The sequence below is a fragment of the Peromyscus leucopus genome, chromosome 15 (genome assembly GCF_004664715.2).
Source record: "Peromyscus leucopus breed LL Stock chromosome 15, UCI_PerLeu_2.1, whole genome shotgun sequence".
NCBI lineage: Eukaryota > Metazoa > Chordata > Mammalia > Rodentia > Cricetidae > Peromyscus > Peromyscus leucopus.
The window spans coordinates 6,612,130-6,638,489 of record NC_051076.1 but is presented as its reverse complement, the minus strand read 5'-3'; the positions used below and the strand labels follow the sequence as shown (position 1 = coordinate 6,638,489).

General features: G+C 40.8%; 1 protein-coding gene across 3 annotated transcripts in view; it reads left to right on the top strand.

The window, feature by feature from the left end:
* Window positions 1-23,157, top strand: part of Lpgat1 (lysophosphatidylglycerol acyltransferase 1) — a 55,895-nt gene extending 32,738 nt beyond the window's left edge. For all 3 annotated transcript variants that reach the window (XM_028882852.2, XM_028882851.2, XM_028882853.2), the window contains exons 5-8: window positions 3,389-3,662; window positions 6,780-6,906; window positions 18,206-18,312; window positions 20,361-23,157. In XM_028882852.2, the coding sequence (XP_028738685.1) occupies window positions 3,389-3,662; window positions 6,780-6,906; window positions 18,206-18,312; window positions 20,361-20,512 (660 nt within the window). In that variant the 3' untranslated portion in view covers window positions 20,513-23,157. The remainder of the gene's footprint in view (window positions 1-3,388; window positions 3,663-6,779; window positions 6,907-18,205; window positions 18,313-20,360) is intronic.
* Window positions 23,158-26,360: the final 3,203 nt, after the last annotated feature.

Genomic DNA, 26,360 nt, shown 5'->3' with positions numbered 1-26,360 from the left:
ATTTGGATATGCATGATCAAGCACCTGCCACTCCCCTGCTCTTCAGATTTTTAGCTAATTGTTCACATGAAAACAATAGACAGTCTCCCTCAAATAGCCGTGATGGTTAAGTGAAGTTAAACATGTAAAGCATTCAGAACAGTGCCTACTGCTTCCACCAGCATTTTCCATGAACAACTGTCATTATCTGACTTCTGCTATTACTGTTATCGGTGATAGATACCCTGTGTAGGCAGAAGTTTCTGTGTCTGGCCAGCAATTCCCAAATACCCTGCAGCCATTTCCCAAATAATTGACTCAGAGACTTAATATTACGTATAAATACTCAGCCATTAGCTCAGGCTTATTACTGACTTAAATTAACCCATAATTCTTATCTATGTTTAGCCATGAGTGGCTTGGTACCTTTTCTCAGTCCAGCATTCTTATCCTGCTTCCTCTGCATCTGGCTGGCAACTCCTGACTCCACCCTTCCTCTTCCCAGCATTCTTAGTTTGGTCAACCCGCCTATACTTCCTGCCTGGCAACTGGCCAGTCAGCATTTTATTAAACCAATTCGAGTGACAAATCTTTACAGTGTACAGTGAATTATTCCACAGCAACCCTGTTGTGTGGTACCTGAGATATCTGAACTATCAGTAGCGAGATTTTTTTTTTCAATACTGGGTTTCTCTGTGTAACAGCTTTGGCTGTCCTGGAACTCACTCTGTAGACCAGACCTGCCTCTGCCTCCTGAGTGCTAGGATTAAAGAAAGGCATGTGCCACCACCACCTGGCTGGAGATTATTAATAAGTAAATATAATAATAGTAGTAGTAGTAGTAGTAGTAGTAGTAGTAGTAGTAGTAGTAGGAAGTGTTGAGGGAACTCATAGTAAGACAAGTGAGTCCATCAGATTTCTGTAATCTAGGAAATGTCTAGAGGAAAATACACTATTTGGCATATGTATTGAATGAATGGAGGTGAAGTGGAAGGGTTGTGAGCTCAAAGAATAGTTTGATGTAGGCCAGAGAGTTCTGACCTCTTCCCCAGGCAGCATGCTATGCATTGCAGTGTTCTCCTCATCCACACTAGCATCGCACACTCATGTCTTCCAAAGCAGGGAAATAGCATATGGAAGCATGTCTATGGATAGCAAGGTCATGTTCCTTGGTGTTTGTGTACTTAACAACTTTACTTTTGATTATATGGTCCTGTGCACATAAGTACTTAATGAATACCTGATAGATAAAATAAATGCTGTTCTGAGGAACCAGAAATTAAGACATAAGCCAGGAGTAAGTAGAAAGCACAGAAATAAGCACCAGAGAGCTCAGCAGCCTATGGAGGGTCCGGTGGAAATCTAGCCAATCCCCTTACACCGTGAGGTCTGAGGAAGTGACTGACTAAAGAGTATGTAACAATTGATGTTAACGGTGAGCCTCAAACATCAAAGTCTGAGGTTGCAGTGTGCTCTGAGGGTATAAAAACCAGTAAGTATGTCCTCAAAATCTTTCCATTGAATGGCAAAGTTTTAAATCCATAAGGACTATTTCAGAGTAACTGAAAATTAATTTCTAAAAGAGCAACATTTTCCCCTAGGAGGTTAGTAGTAAAAATTCTATAACATGGGAATGAATGGTATAGAAAAGGTGTTAGTGTAGTGAAATGTGTAGATGCATGTGTGTGATTCCAGCACTTAGAGATAGAGGTGGAAGGGAATTCAAGGCCAGCCTGGGACATATGAAACCCTCCCTCAAAAGAAAAAAAGTTGTTAATTTTCTTTTTTGCTTGGGACTTTGCTACTAGGCCACTTTTAACAAAACCTTGTAAGAATAGTAAATATATATGTATATATAAAAGTTTTTTATATGTACACAGTATTGAAAATATAAAAGCTATTTTAATTATAATCTTAATTCAATAAGCCAGTTTTAAGAGTCTCTGTCTTTGAATTTGTGATACATTTACTCGCTGCTGTAGGAACTTTGTATCTATGCCTGCTGGACCACACTGAGAAGGAGGAGCCTTCTGATACTGGTTGGAGGTTGGAGCCTTCCTTCCCGCAGATTTGTCTGACTGTTGGTTTTCAGCCTCCAGGCCATTCTTTCTCTTCTCTCACTGTCCTGCTGTCTGCTTCCAGGGATTTCCTCATGAGTACACTATAACTTACCTAATGTGGTCAGGCTCTCTCTGTTGGCTATTGAAGTAGTTCCCCAACCTACCTCCAGTGGTCTTTTTTTTAACCACACAAACCAGTATAACTTGGCTGCTGTATAAATAAGAGTTGGGCTTACTTGTAATATCAGTAAGATGATGACATTTGCTTGCTCAAAACTCCGGTGATTCTGCATTTAAAGCTTATCACTGGTGGTTGGAGAGAAAGTTGAGCAAGGAAGAGAGAGACCTTACTGCTGTTGCAGAGGACCTGGACTGGTTCCCAGAACTCAAATCAGGCAGCTCACAACCACCTGTAATTCCAGTTGCTGGAGATCCAACACCCTCCAGCCTCCCTGAGCATTTGTAGGCAAGTGGTATACATAAGCGCTGCGCTCGCGCGCTCTCTCTCTCTCTCTCTCTCTCTGTATACATAAGCGCTCTCTCGCTCTCTCTCCCTCTCCCCCTCCCCCTCCCCCTCCCCCCCCCACACACTTTTTTAAAATTAAAAACAAAAAGCAGTAAAACCCACTGCCATGCATGACACCTTTCTGTGTGGTCTCCTGATTTGGTCACCCACCACTGTGGTCTCCTCCACGTTGGCTAGGGCACTGCTCTTCCTTGTTTGTTTTTAAGGCATAGTCTCATGTAGTCCTGGTTTAAAACTCACTAGGTAAACCAGGATAGTCTTGAACTCATAGAGAGCCATCTGCCTCTGCCTGCCAGTGCTGGGATTAAAGATGTGTGCCCCCACACCAAGCCCCAACATATCAAGCGTGTTCCCACCTTGAGCCTCTGTCTCTTGGAGTATCCTGCCTTTCGTCTTTGTGTGGCTATTCCCTCTTATTCCCTGTTAGTTTCCTGTTTGCACCAGCTCCCTTGCTTCTCCCGATCCTTTCTATCCTTCTTCTTCTTCTTTCTTCCTAAAACATGACACTCCACACTCAGCACTTTTCCATGTGATCTCCTGTTTACTCCCGTGTCTGGTGTTGAGACTGTAGTTGGCAAAAAGTAGACGTTTACTATATGGCCTCCAAACTGGTGAGTTGCTTTTTCTCTAGAAAGAAGTTCTGTTTTATAACTTTGAGTAGTCCCTTCCCCTTTACCACTACAATCAAAAAGAGAAATAACTGGGAGAAACGACTGTTCTATCCTATGGTTGGGTTTCAGTTTTGAAGTAGTTGTTTCTGTTTAATCTTGAGGTGTTTTAATTTCAACTGTACCTGTCCTTATTATGTGTGTGTATCTTCTAGGGAAGATCCTATCGTGACCAACAGTTACTGGTTCTCAAGAAGCACCTAGAACATAATTATAGGAGCAGAGATCGAAAATGGATTGTTTTGTTTCCTGAAGGGGGCTTTCTCAGGAAGAGGAGAGAAACAAGCCAGGCATTTGCCAAGAAAAATAACTTGCCATTTCTTACACATGTCACTTTGCCAAGGTTTGGGGCAACAAACATTATACTGAATGCACTTGTAGCGCGGCAGGAAAATGGAAGCCCAGCAGGAGGAGACGCTAGAGGGTTAGGTAGGTATCTTAGCGTTTCTTGCCTTGTTTAACTGAAGTGTTTTTTCTGGAGTTCCAACTTTTTTTTTTTTTTGTTTTTGTTTTGGGTTTTTGTTTGTTTGGTTGGTTTTTGAGACAGGGCCTCTTGAGCTATCTTGAAACTCTGTAGACCAGGCTGGTCTCAGATACAGAGATCCACCTACTTCTGCCTTTTGAGTGCTAGGATTAAAATCCTGCACCACCATGCCTGGACCAATTCTTTTTAAATAACTTTTGACAATTAGAATTAACAGTCGGGACAGGATGAAGTTATAATCTCTTTATATTTCTCTTTAAAGTAGTTGATGCTCATAATAAGGCACTAAAATAATTACAAGTGTGTAGTCAAAGATGTCTTTCCTGCCTGCCTGTTGTTACACAGGATGATTTCTACTACTAATGATGCAAGTTACTTTTTAGTTACTAAATTTAGAAGGTTTTGTTTGCTTTTAATAGACAACAAAGTTAATGTAACTTGTCAGTATTTAAGACCCTGAAGGTATTAATAAATGATTCAGTCATCCTACTACATAATTATCAAAAGGAAACGATCTAAGTCAGGCTCATGCCGGGTAGTTCCAGCACTGGTGAGTCTGAGGAGAAGGAGGAAGATCGCCTTGAATTCTAGGCTAGTCTAAGCTACATAGTAAATTCTAGGTCAGCCTAGGTTGCAAAGTGAGACTTTGTGTCAAAAAAATAATTATAATCTGAATATAGGTAATGAAGACTTGTCACAGGTTTATTTATAATAAACCAGCCAGAGGGAGAATGGGTAAGCAAATTCCCACATGTCCATATAACATAGCCACACAAATGGTGCATATGGACAGTTTGGATTGCCTGGCAAAGTACTTATTCTATGTTGGGTGGGGGTAGGGGGAGCATACAAGTCTTGTGAAAATAATGTGAGCTCCAGACTAAAGTGTCAGACAGCAGGAAATGAGTGACAGGATTGTCCCATGAGCTGTAACAGTGTGGCTCATTCTCCAGAGTTTTAAAATAATGAACACATACTGGTTTAATAGCCAAGAAAGAGTAAGCAGCACTCAGTGATGCAGCTCCCTGGGAACAGGCCAGCGAGCTGTGAAATCTCACAGAAGCTGTTTTTGCAGTAAGCAAGAGCAGCTTCATCCAAGCCACTTCTACTACAAAAGCTTTCGATAAACAGTTCAAAGAGACTCACAAGGCCAGTTTCTTTAGTAGCATTTTTTAATTCTTTTAGTATTATTTAAATAAATGTTGAAATGATTGGCAGAAACATTTCAGATTCTGTACAGAGCAGATGTAGAGATAATGCCCATGAAATTGCACTGCATTTCTCCTTTCCTTTGCTTTTGTCAACCAGCTACTTGGCAGTCAGCTTTCTTAATCTTTCATCATCTATTAAAAAGGCAAATTGAAAGAGTCTTTTAATAGAAAAGGAAAGTTCAGAGTAGCTTCGCTGCTGGAGAGACAGTGTGACAATGTCAGGCAGGCCAAAAAAGCTGGAAGCAAAGGTCTTCCCAACAGGGTTGGTCCCATTGAAAAGACTGCTGTTTGCACAATCCACAGGCAGTGCCCAGTGGTGGTCGAGATCTCAAAGGAAAGACACTTGTGTTAACAGTTGCCTAGTAATGAAAAAGGAGACTCCTCTTTTAGACAGCCACAATTTCTATTTATAAGAAAGGAGTTTATTTATCCTTAGTTAGTATATTTAATTTTTAAGTCATCAGAATACCTGAAAAGTATTTCACTATTTTCTTGTTTTGTTATTTTCCATGGTTTTCTTTGGTGTTCATATTCATTAGTATTTTATCCTCTGCGAACATAAACCCTACCTTTATTTAATGTATGCACCTTAATTCAGAATTCTTTTCTGCCTGATTACCTTAAAAGTATCTGGATCTTCTGCTGGTTTATTATATGATAACTTACCCTGAACTGAACTCTGCTGGGCTTTTTATATTTCCTTCATCATGAAACTTTCTAAACATTAAGTTCAAAGAATTTATAGTGACTGTCCATGAGCTGCCAACTGTACTCTGAATTTTTACCACATTTGCCCTGACACATCTCCCTCTACCCTTCCTTCTCTGTCCGTTTGTTCATTTTGTTTGGATTGGTTTTGGCTTTGCTTTGGTTTGATTTGGTTTTTGAGGCAAAATTCTGTAACCCAGTTAGCCTTGACCGGCTCACCCTCCTGCCCTGGCAGTCTCCTATGCTGGCGTTACAGGCATGTGTCACCGTGCTCAGAGAAAAACTGTTCATTCTTACAAATTATCCCTCCTTCAGAATGTTGCTCTAAAATCTTAAGGATTTACAGCTGGTTTTAATTTCTAAGAAGGAAAAGTAATATATTACTGACTCGTAATATGATTTAGACTTAGGCTGGAAGATGCTCTAATACTTCACTAATAGAACAGATAATTGCATTTTAAAACCCTGAGAGCCAGTGCTCTCTGCGAGAATCCCTCCTTTCTTGCTCAGCTTTGTTTTCATTGATGAGAACAAACAGTGTGTGAAGGACCAGATGAAACAGAACTTTCCCATCTCCTCTCCCAACTGTGGCTACTGATCATTCTTTCTGAAGGACTTAGTTTTTACATAACTCTTGCTAAAATTGAGGAAACTTTTTTTCCTCAAATAAGAAGAGTAACCAATAATAATGTATGTCTAAAATGCTTGATTTCATTTCCATTTTTCTGTATTTGTTAATGTCCCCTAAGATTGACATTATAAATCATGACTTTTGTTTACATTTATTGATTTGGTTTTGAAGTCCGCTTTTCATTTTTATGATGTATGCTTTACCTTCTGACCTTTTGTAGACTGTTTTGTGTAGGAGTGATAATATGTAAGACCTTGCTAGTGCATAATTTACTTAAGAGTTGAATGAGGTATGTTGAATAAATAATAGTGTTCTATTATTTGTTTTGAAGTAATCTGCTTTATAGTAAGAGCGCCTTAATTGTTTGCTGAGTGCACTGTAGAACAGCAGGAACAAATCCACCTTTTATCTCAAAGCAAAGGCACATTAGGGAGCTCCAGCTGCTTAGTGAGTTCTGCACTGCAGGTACAGAAAACCTCACCCGACTCAAGCCATTCTTCTTTTATTTTCAGAATGCAAATCAAGAGGCCTCCAATGGATAATAGACACAACCATAGCTTATCCCAAAGCTGAACCAATAGATATTCAGACCTGGATCCTTGGATACAGGAAACCAACAGTCACTCATGTTCATTACAGGTCAGTATTGTAACTCAGTGTGTGTCTAACAGAACTACCTCAGGACACTTTGAGTGTTGTAATATTTAACTTAACCAGACAGTGGAAATATTGACATGTTTCATGTTTTTTTGTTTTGTTTTGTTGTTGTTGTTGTTTTTTAAGACAGGATTTCTCTGTGTAGTTTTGGTGCCTGTCCTGGATCTCGCTCTGCAGACCAGGCTGGCCTCGAACTCACAGAGATCCACCTGCCTCTGCCTTCCTAGTGCTGGGATTAAAGGTGTACACCCAGCATGACATGGTTCATGTTTATAAGAAATGAATATTCATTTAAAGTAGTTATTTTCAATGATGATAAAGATTTCTAAAACTAGTGTTCCATGGCACTGTGATTATTAAGTTGCCTGACACTCTTGAGTAACAGTGCTATGAAGAATAAGCATCAAGGATAAATGTACTCACAGGGACTAAATAGACATAGATCAATAGAAACAAAAATTTTTCCAAAATCATTAATCTTTGTAGTATTTCTGAATGTTTTTCTTGATAACTTAGGTGTATTGCACCTATAATTTTTTATTTGTTTTTAAATTTTTTGTGTTTGTTTGTTTGTTTGTTTGTTTTTCCCATGCCTAGCAAGTGTTGTATATTTTATTTAGGTAGTGAATTTAGTTGTATAGTTTATTTAGGTAGTAAGTGAATGCTTACTATACACACAGGAAGAGGCTCTGTCAGCCATAGCCTGACCGCTTCATTGTCGGGCAGTAAGGCACCTTTGAGGACAAAGAACAGCTGTTTTAGCTTAGGTTTTTCATTCATTTGGTTATTTTTTTTTTTTAATTTAAACAAGGGTGAGATATTTCCGATTAGAATCAAAGTTTCAAAATGCAGCGTGTGTGTGTGTGTGTGTGTGTGTGTGTGTGTGTGTAATATAAACTGATGGAGTTAGACCTCTTTTCTCTTTTATAATATGAAGAAATTACAAGGGAAACTAAGCCCCCAAAAGGGTAAGATGTCTGGAAGTTATAAAGTCATATAGTTTTTGCCTCTGCCTCTGGAGTGCTGGGATTAAATATACGTGCCACCACACCTGGTAACATGATTAAATTTTAATTGCTGAGTAGAATGTTCACAAGAATAAAAGCAAAAATAACCCCTGTACTTGATATAAATAAAGGTCTGCTTTATTCCAAAATGGGACATTGTGTTAGAGATGATGATCCTTTTGTTCAGAATTAGCTTACATTTTAATTGTTTAAATCTTGAGTAAAACTGAAACTTTAAGCATAATGGCATGAGCGATAGTGAAGGCTGAGGTATAGCACAAATCCTAATTGGTCTTAATAATAAAAACCTGGAGTCAGATATCAGGGTGAAAGCTGAAAGATCAGAGAAGCAGAGAGGCCAGCCACTAGAAAGACTTCTTACCTCTAGGAATCCTGAGACTGAGAGGGAGCTGAGCTCCTGTCTCCTCCCACCTTATATTCCTCCCTCCGTCCAGCCATATCACTTCCTGTCTCCACCTCCCTAGTGCTGGGATTAAAGGTGTGAGATCCCAAGGGCTGGGATTAAAGGTGTGTGCCACCACTGCCTGGTCTCTATGGCTAACTAGTGGCTTAGCTCCCCACTCTGACCTTCAGGTAAGCTTTATTTGTTAAATTACAAACAAAATATCACCACACTGAGGCATTGCTGGAGATGGAAGGCAGGCCAGAGGCACTCTCCACCAAGGTCCATCTCTAGCTCCAGGCATTGCTTTCATGTCTGGTTTGATTAGAGCATTGGCTTCTTTGGAGAAGACATTTTATTTGATAGCTTGGCCAAGAATTTAATTTTAGTTTTTGTTGTTGCTGTTTTGAAGGAGAACTCATTTAGAAAGAAATACTTAATACTTTAAAATAAATATGTAGGCAGTGTATGGTGGCACATGCCTTTAATCCCATGACTTAGGAGGCAGAGGCAAATGGATCAATATAGCAATCTACACAGCCTAGTCTATAGTCTACATTGCAAGTTCCAGATAGTCAGGGTTTCATAGAGAGACCCTGTCTCAAAAAGCCAAAAAAAAACTCCTGCTACTTAGCAAAAGCATATAGATCTTAGCGTTTGACTTATTCACTTTAGGTCTTGTTTAGCTAACGAAAAGAAATGATAGGCCAGTCAAGTTAGTAAGGTTCCAAAACTCAGAGATGATGGCTTTGATCTTAAAACAGAGTATTGTATTTAGTAATTGTATTGCTAAATTACTAAATAATTAATGTATTTTTTGGGTTTTTTTGGTTTTTTTTTTTTTTTTTTTTTTTTTTTTTTGGTTTTTCGAGACAGGCTTTCCCTGTGTAGCTTTGCGCCTTTTCCTGGAACTAACTCGGTAACCCAGGCTGGCCTCAAACTCACAGAAATCCGCCTGGCTCTGCCTCCCGAGTGCTGGGATTACAGGCATGCGCCACCACCGCCCGGTATTATTAAATATAACCAAAAGAGTTTTTAAAAATCAGTGAGGTTAGCCAGGTGGTGGTGACGCACGCCTTTAATCCCAACACTCAGGAGGCAGAGGCAGCCTGGTCTGCAGAGCGAGATCCAGGACTATAGATGTAACCAACCGTCTTATTAAATAAGAAACACAGAAACAATGCAAAAGAGAAAGCCGAGAGGTCAGAGCTCAGAGCTAAAATCTCACCCTTCCTCCTGCGGTGTCCCAGCTTCCCGAAAGAGCTCTATTTCCTGTCTGTTCGTCTATTTAAAGTATTTTGTTCTGCCTTCTCATTGGTTGTAAACCCAAACACGTGACTGCCTCGTCACTGTCTGAATGTACAGCCCCCTAGGTCTTAAAGGCATATGTCTCCAATGCTGGCTATATCCCTGAACACACAGATATCTATGGGATTAAAGGCGTGTACCACCACCGCCACACTCTTGCTATGGCTCTAATAGCTCTGACCCCCGGGCAACTTTATTTATTAACATACAATCAAAATCACATTTCAGTACAATTAGATTACCACCACACAGGACAGGCACCAAAACTACACAGGGAAACCCTGTCTTGAAAAACCAAAAAAAAAAAAAAAAAAAAAAATCAGTGAGGTTATAGGGAAATTAACACACAAGTCCTTGCATCCAATTTGAAGAGCAATGTGTCATTACTCTTAAAACCTCTAGGATCCAACTGCTTTACTTAGGGTGGCAGATTCCAGACAAAGACAAGGTATTAATTTTGGATGACTCTATCTGGTGGCTGGCATAGCTGCACTAGTACACCAGTAGTCATCTCCGCCACCCAACTGTGGCCTTCCCTGAATACCTACATGTCATCCTCCCGCCTGCTGTCAGTGCAGTGCCCACCCTTCCAGTTTCCAGGGAAGAAACCTCAGAGATGCTGGGAAATGGCCAGTGGTAGCCTTTGCCATTCAAGCGTTTGGACTAGAGTTGAGACTCCCCAGCACATGGGTAAAAGCCAGGTGTGGCAGCTCACCAAGAAGAGGGAGATGGGGTCCACAGTGCAAGCTGGCTGGCCTGATTTATGATATCATTGCACTGTGGGTTCTGGTGAAAGACCCTGCCTCAGTGAACAAGTTGGAGAGTGATTGAGAAAGACCTCTGACATCAACTTTAGGCCTCCACATGCACACACATGCACCCTTACACATACGTGTCCACATACATGCATACACACATACACATGAGGGGGAACAAAAGAAGTCTTAGAGTCTTCCTTGGTTCCTCTCCCACATCTCATATCCATTCAGTCAGGGAATCCTTTTGACTCTAAACTCAAATATGCATCTTGAGTCTGGCTGTTTCTTTTCACTCTGACACCAGCCACCATCGCCTCTAGCCTTTTTCTAGATAACTGTTCTTCATGGCTCACCTGGGTTTCACCTTCGCCCTTGTAGTTTAAATGAGAATGTCCCACGCCACCCCAGTAGGCTCATTTATTTATGTGCTTTGGTGGAGGAGGTGTAACCTTGAGGAGGCGTGTCACTGGAGGGACCCTAGGCCCAGTGTCTCACTCTGCCTGTGGATCACAACATAGAGCTCTCAGCTCCAGCTCCAGGCCATGTCTGTCTGCTCTCTGCTGTGATCATGGACTAACTCTCTGAAACTCTGAGCAAGCCCCCAATTAAATGCTTTGTTTTGTAAGAGTTGCCTTGGTCATGGTGTCTCTTCACAGCAGTAGAACAGTGACTAAGACAGTCTTGTAGTGTGCATTTCCAATCTAATATCCAGAGTGATCTTTTTGAAATCTAGATCTCAACTTGTAGCTGAGATCAAGTGATGGCCCATTTAAACATGGAAGTTGTACAGTGTTTGACCTGCTTCTTCCCTCAGACCTCATTGCCTAATGCTTCTTCTCCCACTCCTTGGCTATTTGAGCTTCTTGCTGTTACTATACATTGCCAGACATGTTCGAATCTCAGGCCTTTCTGCAGGCTGCTTCCTCTTACAGAGTCTCCCAGAAATCTGCATGATGAATTTACTTCCTTCAAGTCTATCCCAAACTTAAAACTGTAGCCGCCCTGCAGCCAGCATGCATAACAGTGGATTTAGAATGATTCTCTAATTGTACTTCTTATATTTGAGAATTATAAATACCAAAATTAAATTCTGAAAACCGTACAATAAGTGAAAAATTATATACCCCATGTCATAAATTATGATGCATATTTTTTCATATTAACATCTCTAAAACTGAACAGCATCCTGAAAGCCAACATAATAAAACATTGTTTATAGTTTGATTGGCAGGCAGCACAAGGAGCACCACACAGATGCTGTTCAGCAGAGACGCTCTTACTTGTAATTAAATTACTAAGGTTCTTTTTACAATGTGCATATATCCTTTCATTTAAAACCACTAATTGAAAAAAGAATCTACCCACAAAATTAGGAATTTGGGTTTAATGATTATTTGATAATTGCAGCAAAAGTTCTTTGATTATTGTATAAAATTAGTAAGTTCATTTTTAGATGCATATCATTTAGTAAATGCTAAATAGACCTTTTTGAATGAAGGATATTGACATCCTCAAATTATATAGTCTTTATTTTCATGTTATGGTGTTTTCTTTTGTAATTTAAAAGTGAGCTTACATTTTCATGACAACACTCTGAGATAAGTGTCCAACTAGAATTAACATGATTAAGAATCAGTTATTCTAGCCGAGTGTGGTGGAGCACGTTTTTAATCTCAGCAGTTGGGAGGCAGAGGCAGGTGGATCTTTGAGTTCAAAGCCAGCCTAGTCTACAGAGTGAATTCCAGAACAGCAGGGCTCCACAGAGAAACCTTGTCTCAAAAAAAAAAAAAAAAAAAAAAAAAAAAAAAAAAGTTCTCTAGAGAAACAGAACTAATAGAATACATAAAACTATATAAAGAAATTGGCTCAATTGATTATGGATGCTAAGAAGGCCCAGAGTCTTGTGAGCTACAAGCTAGAGACCCAGAAAAGCCAGTACAGTAGTTCTGGTTGATTATTGGTTGAGCATAGCTCTCATTGATAGTCACTGTTTAATCTGAGCCAGCATGGACACAGGGCCTATAATCTCAGCACTTAAGAGAGAGAGGCAGAAGGACCAGGAATTCAAGACTAGTCTGAGCTCCTGTGCTACCAAGTGAGAGCTTGTCTTAAAAAAAAAAAAAAAAGCCAACAACTATTGTGAGATACTGTCTCAAAACATGGAGATTTATTTGTTTTATGTATATGAGTATTTTGACTGCATGTATGTATGTGTACCATGTGTGTGCCTGGAACCTATAGAAGTCAGAAAAGGGTGTTCTAGAACTGGAGTTATGGATGATTGTGAGCCACCATGTGCTACTCAGGTCTTTTGTCTAAATTTTTAATTTACCTTACTCTTAAATAAGGAAAAAACTAAAATCTGTATCAGAAGAGATAGCTGTCTATATGTAGCACTCATCAAGTTTCCACTGATGTATTATTGTCAGTTCAACTCCGCAGACCTATTTTTTGACACTGCACTGTATTCTGTGTTACAGCACAGACGGAAAAATGGAAAAGACATAAATAGGCTGTAAACCAGTAAGTGTGATCCTAGACTGTATAAAAGAGAAGAGGAAACGGTACATGATGGCCAGGTCCTTAGTCTCAAGGGAAGCAGAGTAATCTAGAAATGACAGTTTCCACACACTTATAAATAATATCTAAATGACAGTGAAAGAAACATTTGGGAGAGACTGTGTCTGAAAGCAGGGTCTGGGGAAGGAAGGGATTGTCGTTGTCTGCCTTACAATTGCTTTAACTTTTGAAAACTAAGCATGTGGTGCTTAGAACTTTTTTAAAATTCTGAGTCTTGTTCCTCTAGACAGTCCTCAAGTGGTAGCTGCTCTTCCATGTCCTTTGCCATGAGCAAATGTTCATTCCTCATTTAAACTCAGCCAACATTCTTCAAAGTAAAATGCTTACATATTTGGCTGGCTTGCTTTTCCCATCCCTCTGCTAGATAATTAGCTTCATAAAGTTAGGAGGGACTGTTTATCTCAGAGCCTCTCTCCCTGGTTAGTTTCCTCCATGTAGTTGGCACAACTGAATGAGGAGTGGATTATGTGGTTTGTTGGCTCACGTTTTATAGTCTTCATGGCTTAAAAATTCAAATATACTAACTCGGATGTAGAGAGTGCCATCTATTAAGCAAAACATTGTTCTGTGTCTTTATTATTTGTTTGTTTTTAATTGCAGAGTTTTTATTTTTGTTTTATGTGCATTGGTGTTTTGCCATGGGTGTCAGGTCCCCTAGAACTGGAGTTACAGACAGTTGTGAGCTGCCATGTGTGTGCTGGGAATTGAACACTGGTCCTCTGGAAGAGCAGTCAGTGCTCTTAACTACTGAGCCATCTCTCCAGCCTCGTTCTATGTCTATTTTTAAAGTGTAATTTGTAAGTGCTCTAAGATAGAATTTTATGAATTAGGGGAAAATACTTTTTATTTAAAAGTACATTCTAGATTACTGATAATAAGAATTTTTATTGCTTAAAAGTGAAGCACTTGTTTCTCATTTGGGTAGCTATTGGAACTGTAAAGGCTTCTATCTCATAGGTATAAGAACTCCCCTTATTTGGCTCAAGAGAACTGGTACTCAGTGCATTTGATCCCTTGCCATATTAAAGGATTACTCATTTTAATATTTTAATCCTGTGGTAACCTAACAACCACAATAAAGAAGTAGACTGCTCTTGAGAGTGGGTATTTGGTCTGCCCTCCTGGCTGTGTTTTAGTCAAGTGACTGTCCAGGCAGCTCAGGGCAGAGGTGGGATCAAGTCTCAGTCCTCACACTATCCTCCATGTTGCTCCCCATTTTAAGTGCAGAGATAACACAAGAATCACACTGTTCTGTCAGGAATTCATTTGTTAAACCCAAACTTCCACTGTTCAATTCAGTCTTACATTTAATGTTTGCTCTCACCACATACAGATATTGGTGAAATTATTAAGGCCGTAGTTAAAAGGGAGGTTTATTTTGTGGGGTAACTTACAAGTGAAGGGATAGGTAACAGGGTCTGGGAAAGGTGTGGCTCAGTCTGGTGGTGTTCTCTGGTGAACTCTGCTCAGTCTACCTCCAGTGTCCAGGGTCCAGGAAACAAGAGAGACTGTATCTGGATCTTGGGTCTTCAGGGTCCTCTCTCGGCCCTGCCTTGTAGGCGTGACAGTTACCGAAGCCTCAATGGGGGTTGGAACTTCCAGATCAAAGCTGGAATGGCTACCCACTACATACAGACATCAAGACCACTTAAGATCTTCTTTGATTTTATGGTTCCTGCTAAATCATCCCTAAGTTAATTAGGCCTGGTTTTAAATGAACACAAATTAAATTAATCTGACATAATATAGTGCATACTACAAATGTTAACTGGTGTGAGTCAACAAGTTTTTTTTTTTATTTATTTTCCAAAGAATATTTATTATGTGATAATCACTGGATGTATGGCCTTCTTAGAACCGAAGACACTTTATAATTGATTTGTGCTGGGTCTTAAGGACAATGGGTAGACTTTAGATAGGAAGAGATGGAAAGAGTAGGTGATGGCATCTTGTGTAATAGTGATTGTGAGAGTAGCAGGATCGTGAAATAGAGCACACATAGCAAGCATTAAGTAATCCATAACAGAACACAAATGGAAGTTGTAAGAAATAAAATCAGACAGTTGAAATAAGATATTGGTGTACCCAGAGCTGTCTGGACATTCTCATAACTAGAACACAGCCAGGAGAGCAGACCAAATACCTACTCTCAAGAGCAGTCTACTTCTTTATTCTGGTTGTTAGGTTACCATGAGGTTAAACTACTAAGTTCCTTTCTGTTGCTGTAATAAAACATTCTGGCCAAAAGCATTTTGAAGAGCAAAGTTTGTTTGTTTGTTTGTTTGTTTGTTTTCATTTGTTTGTTTTTTCAGCTTCCACTCCCAGGTCATGTTCTATCATTGAGGGAAATCAGGACAGGAACCCAAGGCAGGAACCTGAGACAGGACTGCTTGCTATTTCGTGTAACATTACCTTGAACCAGGGGATAAACTCATAGCCAAGGAAGCTGCTTGCTAGCTGGCTCACTCTCTGGATCATACTCTACTGACTTTCTTATAGATTCTAGGCCCAGCTGCCTTAGGAATGATGCTGCCCACAGTGGGCACCCTCTCCCCACAGCATCAGTCATTAGTCAAGACAGTCTTCACGGACACGCCACAGGCTAGTCTGATGTAGGCAGTTCCTCAGTTGAGGTTCCCTCTTCCCTGGTGACTATGCTGTGTCAGGTTGACAGTAAAGACTAACCAGCACATTTACCTTAAAAGTTAGGCCAAATATTTATGTCTCTAGGTAATGAAAAGCCTGGTTCAAACAGAACTCTCTTCTAATAATCGGGAAATCAGCTCACATAACTGACATCCAAATAGATCAAGCTTTGTGATCCAGTTAACCTCACAGCTTAGGCTTCCTGTGCCAGTGCTGCCCTTCACGTATTGGTCTCATCCTTACCAGCTGGCCCAGAGATCCAAGAGCTTGTACTTCTATGAAAGATAACAAATGACAAAGTACATTATTTTTTCCAAGAAGCTCTCTGAAGCTTCTCCTTACTATAGCTCCCATTTCCACCTTCTCAGTCCTGCTCTGAGCCCACTGTGCCTGAGAGAGCAGCGTGGAGGCGGGCTTCTGGGGTTCATGACAGGGGTGCTGGGACTGGGGGGCTGGACGGCAGCACATTTGCAGCCTTTGCTTTGAGTGGCTTTTTTCCCCCTTAGAGAATCCTTTTCCATTATACAAAATTTTGAGGGCAAACAAGGTAGAAATAGTGTTTTTTAGAGATCAAAAAGTAATGTAAATATTTAGATGCTATTGCAAGATAGAAGTGAACATTTTAAAAAGTAGTACTAATGCTGCAGAATCGTTTCAAGAAGTATTACAGCCGGGCGGTGGTGGCACACGCCTTTAATCCCAGCACTCTGGGAGGCAGAGGCAGGCGGATCTCTGTGAGTTTGAGGCCAGCCTGGTCTACCAAGTGAGTTCCAGGAAAGGCGCAAAGCTACACAAAGAAACCCTGTCTCGAAAAACCAAAAAAAATAAAAAAGAAAAAGAAGTATTACATCATCTGAAAGCTAAACCTCAGAAATGTATAGCACCCTTCACTTATAGGTAAAACCTGATTTTCAGTTTTAATTTTTGGTTTTAAGGCGTACCTTAGTAAATGGGCATTGTAAGGACATTTAAATGGGAGAAAGGAGAGAGAAACAAATAACTGAATTTCCTGTGCCCAGACCTGTGCTGGCAAGAATCACAGGCTTTATTTTGCTTGGAGTCTGCCCCACAGAGCACAGAGGTGTGGTGGAGTTTGTATTCAAGCTGTGGCTCCCCTCTGCCATTCTCCTTTAAGGATTCCTCACTGTGCTGCAGTTAACCATGTCTTCTAGTTATGCAGCTAACAACACACTTCTGTGTAGGTTCACCCTCTGTATGATGTTAGCTGAGAACTGTTCTCGGGTGAAAAGCTGTAAAGGAGAAAACATCCCATGCTCCTGGAGGGGAGCTCCTGCTTTTAGTCCCTCCTTAGTATCATCTTCTAACTATGTTTTGTGCAGAATTGATCACCATGAACCACTCTGCCTTTATAAAAAGTCAATATAAAAGCCACAGGGAAGTTCATGGCTAAGTCTTGAACTTAAATATACTTTTCTCTGAAGTGTGCTCTGTTCCCTTCTCCAGCCTTTTACTTTTATGGTAGTAAAATGCTACTACAGTGATTGCAGTGCAAAAATCAGAATCATAGACTATCACTCAATTATGATTGTCATTATTCTGAATATTGTGCTAAGATGAGTGTTAAATAAAAGCACAAGATTGCTAAACACTAAGAGGACTCAAGGATGGATCCCCAGGAACTACTGTGGCTAGTTGGGAAGCACCACTGACCACACCACACTAAATGGTAGTCTTCTGGTTTGTTTATAGAGTCCCTGCAGTCTGCACTGATCTGGGCCTCTCTGTGTTACCCAGGCTGCTTCAGTTTCCAGAGTGCTGGGATTACAGGCATGAGCCACCATGCCTAGCTAACTGAGAGCCTTCTGGGTTGCTATTTTCTACTTTAAAAAATCTCTTTGGTCAGCCGAGTGGTGGTGGCACATGCCTTTAATCCCAGCACTTGGGAGACACAAGCAGGCGGATCTCTATGAGTTCAAGGCCAGGCTAGTCCATAGAGCTAGTTCCAGGACAGCCATGACTACAAAGAGAAACCCTGTCTCAAAAGACTGAACAGACATACAAAAATTATTTTGATCAGGTCAAAGAGGATATAGCTCAGGAGTAGAGTGATGACCTAGCACATTGAAGGCCTTGGGTTTGATCCCCAGTGTCATAGAACATGAGGAGGCTGGAGAGATGGCTCATCAGCTAAGAGCACTTGTTCTTGCAGAGGACCCAGGGTTGATATCCAGCACTCACATGACAGCTTACAACTGTCCATAATTCCAATTCCAGGGGACCCAGTGCCCTCTGCTGACCTCCCCAGGCACCAGGCATTCACATGATACACAGACATGTGAACGAAACACTCATACACATAAAATAAAATAAATAACTCATTTTTAAAATTTCTCTGTTTATAAAGCCAGTATTGATATACTTAGTGAAAAGCCATCGGTTTTGGCACATTTTATCTAGTTCTCACTTTCTCGTGAAGCAACATTGCTAAGGTACATTCTTTGCCTAGCATTTAAATCTTTTTGTGTGTATGTGACTCATTAATAAAGCTAAGTTAGGGTTCTGAGTGATTTTCATTTCTTAATTAAAGTAATTCTTTTTATTTTTCTAAATCTTAATAGGATTTTTCCAATTAAAGATGTGCCCTTGGAGACTGATGACCTCGCCAGTTGGCTCTATCAACGGTTTATTGAAAAGGAGGACCTCTTGTCACATTTTTACAAAACAGGTACACAGTATCCTCCTTTTACACATTTCTGAAGTTACCAAAGATGCTAAACATGTGCTTTAGAGGACAAACATTTCCCAATTATTTATTTTTGTCTTCAAAATATTTAATTTTATTATTTCTAGTTATATGTAGGGGTGTGTGTGTGTCTGCATCTGGTTATATGCACACAAATACAGGTGCTGGAGGAGGCCAGAGGCTTCAGAATCCCTGGAGCTGGAGCTACAGATGATGTGAGCCACGTGCTGTGGGTGCTAGGAACCAAACTCAGGTCCTCAGAGTAGCATCAGAAGCTCTTAACCTCTGAGTTGTCTGTCCAGCTCCTTTTCAGTTGTTTAGATTAGAAATCAAAGTCATTCTGTATGTAAGAATTTCAACTTAGAATTTTTGGAAAGAAAATTTACTCCATCAGCCCAGGCACAGAATGGAGTGATAAGCATGTCACACAGGGACTCAAGGACACAGGAATACAGACAACTTCAGGCAAATGTGTAGCTATTGGAGGTTACAGGGAGCCTAAATAACAGTCCTGTTCTGACATTGTAGTCATTGGAGGTCATGTGAACTGTATTTCTGCTTGCTTTTCCCTCCCTTCCACGGAGACATTCATCCTGCTGCATGGTTTTAGCTCACGGTCACTTGGCCACGTTGCTTTGGGCCTGTGTCAAAGCAGAAAGTGGTTGCAGCAAATGTCCTTTTCTCAACAGGAAGCAGAAGAGTCAGGATTCCTTTTTCTTTTTCTTTTTCTTTTCTTTTTTTTTTTTACAAGAAAGAATATAGTTTACTATTTTCAGGGTTCAAAGTTGTTATTTCTCCTTGGGAGGGAAAGGAATCTATTCTTACCTCTTTTATATTAAGAACTACAGTGAAGCTGGTCCTGGTAGCACAGGCCTGGGAGATTGAGGCAGAAGTATCCCAAGTTCAAAGCCTTCCTCGTTAACTTTCTGAGATTTTGTCTCTGAATAAAAACTAAAACTCAGGCTGGAAGTGTGGCTCAGTGGTAGAGTACTTGCCCAGTATGTGTGAGGCTCTAAATTGAGTCCCAAGCACCAAAACACAAAACAAACAATATAAAGAGAAAAACATTAGAGAAGGAAGAAGAACAGAAGTTGGAAAGAAAATTAACATTGGTTGGCACAGCCAGCGTGCTTTCACAAGTTGCCGTGTTATAGCCTGAAACAACAGGACAGACAGGGCATGGTTACTTCAAGGCTGAGCAGGCAGCTCAGGTGATCAGAGAATAGACCATAACCCCCACCCCTTAGTCTCTTGCCTTCTGATAGTGCCTAAGTTGTAGCAACAGTGGTGAGCCTCTTGAAAAAGGCCACCTGCATACCAGACCTAGAGACTGGAAAATGCCCCTGTGAATTGCTTGTGAGCAGCAAATCCCTTTATGAGCCAGCTTACCCTGGGGATTTTCAGCAAGGACAAAGACTGGAATGCAAGAGTGGTAGATGATCTCCATAACACTGTACCAAAGCCATCTAGCTTTCCTTTCCAGAAAAAAAAAAAATGTAGGTATGTTTTCTTTGTATTCTCTTTCTTGTTATGAAAATATATTTTGTAAACCTTATTGTATTTTGAGAATATCAGTGTTATGTAACCACTTTCATGGCCAAAAAATATGCTATTTCAGAAATTATTAGATGTCAATTTCACAGATCCTGTATCTGACCACTGGAGAAATGTAGCTGTCCAGTGGGGAGCAGGCAACCTGAGTGCCTGTTCTCACAAATTGACTCCAGTAGAGACAGACAGTCGGCAAACCCAGAGAAGGAAAGCAGATAGACCATTGCAGACTGGAAGAGGGAAGAGAGGCCAGAGGGTGGCATTGTTTCTGATCTGGGGTGGATGCTGATGACTGAGTCATTCACCCAGTGGGTAGAAGAGTGCTTGGCAAAGGCTAGGTAACTTAAAAATTATGTGTCAGAGGAAATCTCTGCAAAGTAGGGCAATTCACAGAAAAACCTAACTGTGGGTGAGCACTCAGCTTTATTTCAGGAGACCTGTCCTGCGGGGAAACGCATCACTTCTGTCTTGTCTTCTAGGGGCCTTTCCTCCTCTCCAGGGCCAGAAGGAAGCTGTTTCCAAGGAGATGACCCTCAGCAACATGTGGATATTCCTCATTCAGTCCTTCGCATTTTTGTCAGGCTACCTGTGGTACCACATCATTCAGTATTTTTACCATTGCCTATTTTAGGAACTGACTTGGACTTGCCACATAGGAGTTCAGACTTCATACATGTGCATTATTTTACATGTGCAAATCTAAATATACAAATCAAAATATATAAAAAGCAAAGGAAATTCAAATGGATGGATTAATGTTTATCCCCCTTTGGGATATTTTAAAACTCTACTACAATGAGGATCAGTAATACAATGATGTGCTAATATATTTTAAGAACTTTTCGTGTTTTAAAGAGATACACTCTACCATATGTTTATGCAAGCATCACACTGGGAGAAGAGGAAATCATAAAATCATCTTAGAAGACTCCAAAAGAAACTGTTGCCACCAGATGCCCTTGGTCATGCCCCTGTTCAGAAGCTGTGCCCCTCTTTATTAGGGCAGAGCTTCACAACATTAATGTGTCCAGCCATCATGCTGAGGTACTGGTAGCCTGGAGAGCTGGTGGGTAAGTTCTGAGGACTGGTCTGCTTATCTAACAAGCTGCAGTCCTCAACCCTGGCTGAGGTACAGCATTGGCATTCTGTGGGAGCAGTGTCCACTGTACACCTGATCACTGTGTCCCCAGAAAGGCTAGCTCATCCCAGCACCGTGTTTACATGTGCTAGTGTTTCCCTTCTGTCGGGAGAGGGGAGCACCCACTTTCTCTTTTTGTATAGAAGGCACATCATAGAATGAATATTGTATTTTACAAAATGCACTTTTATCAGATGCAAATACAGCGAAGGATAGTAACCCAGCCTGACACAAAGGGAAGCCTCACCTGTGAGCAGGCTCCCAGGAGGCTTTTCTGTCTACGTGCTTGCCTGTGATACGCTCCAGCACCATCTTCATTGGTCACCTCCCTGACCCCATTCCCCTGTTGGTAGCTGGATCCCCCCACCCCCAATTTTGACATAGTAGCACCAAATGTATTTGGGGGCAGTTAAAGCAAATTAACGTAAAACATTTAAATGACCAGTTTAAGGGAAATAGACTAGCTTATTAGGAAATAAAAGATAGAACCAGACATTGGCTTGCAGTATTGACAGGACCTCCTGTGGCCCCCAGAGTCTGTGCAGACATCAGTGTGTTCTGTCATTAGCGTCAAGCAGCTGCCCCTCTCAGGGTGGCAGGACCAGGGCACAGCAGCTCAGTACACTTCCCAGCCTCTTCCAGCTGTCCTTGAAGAGGGCAGAGTCCAGAAAAGGTTTTAAGTTTGTCATTGTTCATGTGGTTTACCTCCTAGGAGAACTGGACTTTGCAAAAAAGTGCAGGCACTGCATCAGCACTGAGACAGAGGGCTGGTTTGGGGTGATGAAGTTCCAAAGCTTGAAAGTCAGCAGTATTCTGTGCATGAACACTGTCGGTTCCCCCATGTGACTAACAACACAAGTAACAGTTCTGACAAATAGGCTGCAAAACAAAAACACAGACTAATGTTTTCTGTTCTCAAATAAACCAAAAGGAAAAACGAAAGAGGAAAAGATGTGAATATTCCCCAGTTGTATGGGAAAGGCTGACAACACCAAATAAAAGCCCATAGCAGCTTCATCTTTAGCAAACCCAGAGCCCGTGTGGAGGAGAATGACGTGTTCCTGACATACCTCACTGGTGCCACACCACCACTGTTACAGTGCAGGAGACAGTGGGTTTGGTTATTAGAAAGCATTTCACTCTGACTTTCAGTGACATTGCAGAGGTCAAGAAAGCAGCCCTAATCTGGAAATGATGGGCAGCCAGAGAGAAGCTGCTCAGGGCCTCTAGTTGAGACCCAGGGACAAGTGTTCATTTGCTGGATGAATTGAGTTGAGACATTAGTTGGCCATCTGGGGGAGAAGTCCACTGTCAAGTATAGCATGCAGTCCTAGCTAGCAGACCATTTCCCCATGGCAAAGCAAGCCACAGACCATGGTGGCCAGTTCCTGCATGGGTCTGTATATCCATACGTGCAGACAGAAGTGTGGCTCTGGCCCACTTCTACCACTGCTATGCTCCAAAAGGAACGTGATCATTGAGTATAGTGTACATGTTAAACCCACCCCCCTAAGATGCATTACTTTCCAATGCAGTTTCATTTCCACAGTCTCTAGAGTGACAAGTAACTATAGATTTGTGAACTAACTTTTGATAATAGACATGAGCTGTAAATAGATATGTATTTGATTTGTCCTACACCTCTTCGGTTCTTTCTACATGTCTTCTGTGTGCAAACACGTTTGAGAGTATTGAAAGTGCTTCCTTACCAGTAACTGGAGTCCACCTGCTAGTCCTGGGGAATGTGAAGAGAGAATAGTCTGGGGAAGCCGCAACATGCCACTGAAGAGAACTGAATAAAATTCCCCATTTGTACTTAGTATGTAAAGAAAGCTAATGTCTTAAGTCAGGGGAAAGTGAGTAAAGCCACTTCAGTTTACAGAGGCATCCTTTATGGTTGCAGCTCTTTGCCCTCAGCTGGACTGCCTGGCTTCCTGCAGACGGGCTGGGCGATTCACAGGCAAGACCAAGCAAGAGCTCAACTCACCCAGTTCAGAAATACACATATGACAGAGAAGCCTGTAAGCAGTGGGAGCAAAGAGAAACCAGAGTGGAATGAAGCTTGAATGGATAAACAAGTTAGATGAGAATTTAATAAAGTATGAAAATGGTTATCTGTGGGTTCCAATCTGTCATGTGTTAGTTTTTGGTATTACAACTCATAAATTCCTACAGTAAAAAACTAGGGATGCTGATTAAGTAGTCAATTACAGGGTAGTTAATCCAGTATTAAGTCATAGGAAGCCAAAAATTAAATTCTATGTAGGAATTTCAGACAACCAGCACAGACAAAGCACTGAAGCCAGCATAGCCCGTGGGCTGGAAAGGCATCCCTGAACAAGACAGGGATTGGCACAGCTGAAATTGTTCCAGAGATGGAGTTTTAAGTCACCCATTGTGGCCCTCAGATGTGATCCTAATGTTGCTATCTGGATCAATGTTGGGAATGCTGCTTCATTCATGGCCATGTGTGTGGCTCCCTTCTCATTAATTTGTCTTAGTGACGTGTTTTGACAATCGGTAAAGACTAAAGACTCTTAGCAACTTGGTCCTGGTTATAGTCACAGAAAGTAGTCTTTGATCATCGGTAGTCTTCTGTATCCCGTGTATGTTTTGTTTGCACTACTGAACAGGGGGAGTTAACTGATGCTTTTGTTTCATCCTTTTTCTTTGAAGTCACTGCACAATAGTGAACACAGGATTTCGCTCCAGAGTTATCATTACAAAAAATGTATTCAGCTCTGGTCCACAAAGGATGGACGATAATGGTATCTTCTGTGGGATTTTTGCCCTGCAAGTGCCGTGAGCCTTCTATCTGCAGACAGGACAAAGGCGCTCTGGGTCACAGGTGTGCTAGTTCATGTCATGATGGGTAGAGACAATGTGTTTGGGACCAAAACCACCTAAGTTGGAAGTTTCTGGATCACAAAGGAGCCTGGCGTACTCTGCAGCAGTCGCTGGTTGGTGCTGTCTGGTGGTCGTTTTGCACCAGCCCTCAGTAATTACAGAGTGGGCTCTGAGAATATGCTGCAGGCTCTTTCTTAACTGTTGGGGAGAGTGGCCATAGTCATGTGAAAGACACAATCTGGCGCTTTTTGCAGAAATTCCATCTGAGGATTTTTACATTTAATATTTTTTTAAAACAGTCTAAAGAGCAAAAAAATTTATGTGTATTATAGTTGCAAAGTATGCAAACTCTTTGAATGATTTTATTTTTATTGTGTAAAACTGTTGAACACGACTGTGGTGCACAAATTCTTTACATGTAAGGAGTCTATGCATTTTACAGTAACATCTTAGGATTGGGTAATGAGACAGTTATACATTCAGCTGCCATTGTTTTTATTAAGTGCTTTCATTTTCTTTACAATCATCACAACGTTGTATTTATTTTCTACAGGTGGATTTTTGTTTTCATGATGCTGTAATGTTTACTTGAGCTTGTTGAGCTTTCCTTGTGATCCTCACGTCACAGTGTGTGTTTTAAGAATGACTGTGAAGGCCATGGCAACTGTAATTCACTTTTGTAAAGGGCTGGTCACATGTGGATCTGGTTTCTGAATGCATTGGGATGATTTTACCAGATCACCTTTTCGGAAATTTAGATATTGTGAATACCAAAAGAAGAAGCATTTTCTCAGCAAAAATTAATAGCTGGTTCTATTTTTTTTAATGTAGAGAAAATAAAGTTGACTTTTTTTTCCCAAAACAATGCTTTTAATTTTTAATAGTGGGGGTGGGTGTCTGTGCTATCCTGGAGCTCCTCAACACTGACTGCTGCAGCATGTGCCTGGAGCTCAGCATTCAGTGGCCAGTGAGAAAACTACCCCATCCCTTACGGGACTTAAAAGATTTGCCCTTCCCCCAGTCTGCTCATTTGGTGTGTGCTGGTAAATGTTTAGCAGTCCTCTCTCTTGGAAAAAATTATCTATGTAAGTACACATACATGTGTAATAAATGTTTCTGTTAGCAGATATTTAATGCAGTTAGCAAGTAATAAAATATAAATAATTGATTTTTACAATATAATTGTCATTGCTGAACCCTCAGAGCCAACCTGTGACTGAATATCAACCTTGATTTGATTGATGGCATTATCTTCTGATATACTAACCATCTCCACATAAACTGTCATCCAATCTAGTGTTCGACTTACTACTAGACTCTTACCTGTGAACAGAACCTCCTTTTAGCTCCAGCATTAATTAGGAGTTTAGATCATTTATTTTTAATTATATTAAAACCCTAAAATTAAATGATCAGAAGCCAGGCTGTGTTGGCACATGCCTTTAATGCCAGCACTCAGGAGGTAGAAGCAGGTGGATCTCTAAGTTCGAGGCCAGCCTGGTCAACATTGTGAGTTCCCAGGATAGCCAGGGCTACACAGAGAAACCCTGTTTCAAAAAACCAAAAACAAATGATCAGCTCTTGGAGGCAAGTCAGAGCTACCTTCATCACACCACTTTCCTCTTTTGTGTTTTGATATGATTTAATTATTAGCATTGAATAAAGTTCTCAGAATTGATTTACTCACTAGTCCAAGAAAAATCCTGTCATTGACCCTTGCAGCTTTTAAAGTGTGGGAAAAGCACTGAAATCGATATGACCAAGTAAGCTTTCGATTGTGGGGAGTCTGATGATAGCAAGCTTTTCAGGAAGCACAGTGGCCAGCACACTTCATTTCTCAGAGCTGAGTAAATGCGGTACGCCTATCACTAAGGTTTTTTTTTTTTTTTTGAACATTAAAAACATTAATGGTTTAGTTACTTGTTTATAAAATGTGTTTACCCCATTGAAAACTTTTAATGTATTAAAATATCTCGCACAGTCCTACCAAATAAGTTAAATAGTTAGAGTTCAGTCTACCTCTTTTTTTTCTGGCTGGATTTAGGCTGCTGGTTGGTTGAAGCTGCAGTTTTATTTCCCCTCTGAAGCACTTTGTGTGGAAGACAACAGATTGGGGGCTGAGGCCTGAAAGCAGATTTGAGGCTCTTCAAGATCTGTTGCTGACTAGCCCTATTCCCCATGAGTTGGGGGAAAGCCATTCTTTTTAATTCCCACTTAATATGAAAATGTTTGTTTTAAAAAATGTTTCTTGCTGGTGAAAAATGTATTTTTAAAAGGAAAAACAAAATCCTCTTTTGTTCTGAGGAGTCAGCTGTATGAGCAGGTGTGACCGTATCATAACATGCTGATGTCATAGAAATCAATAAATTTTTACCTCTCAGGAGTCGGGTGACCTTATTCTTGACTCTTAAAGGCTGGAAAACAGACTAGAGATGCCCACAGTTCAGGATGCACAGAAGCAGACACACAGATGTAACATGGGGGTGGGGAGGTG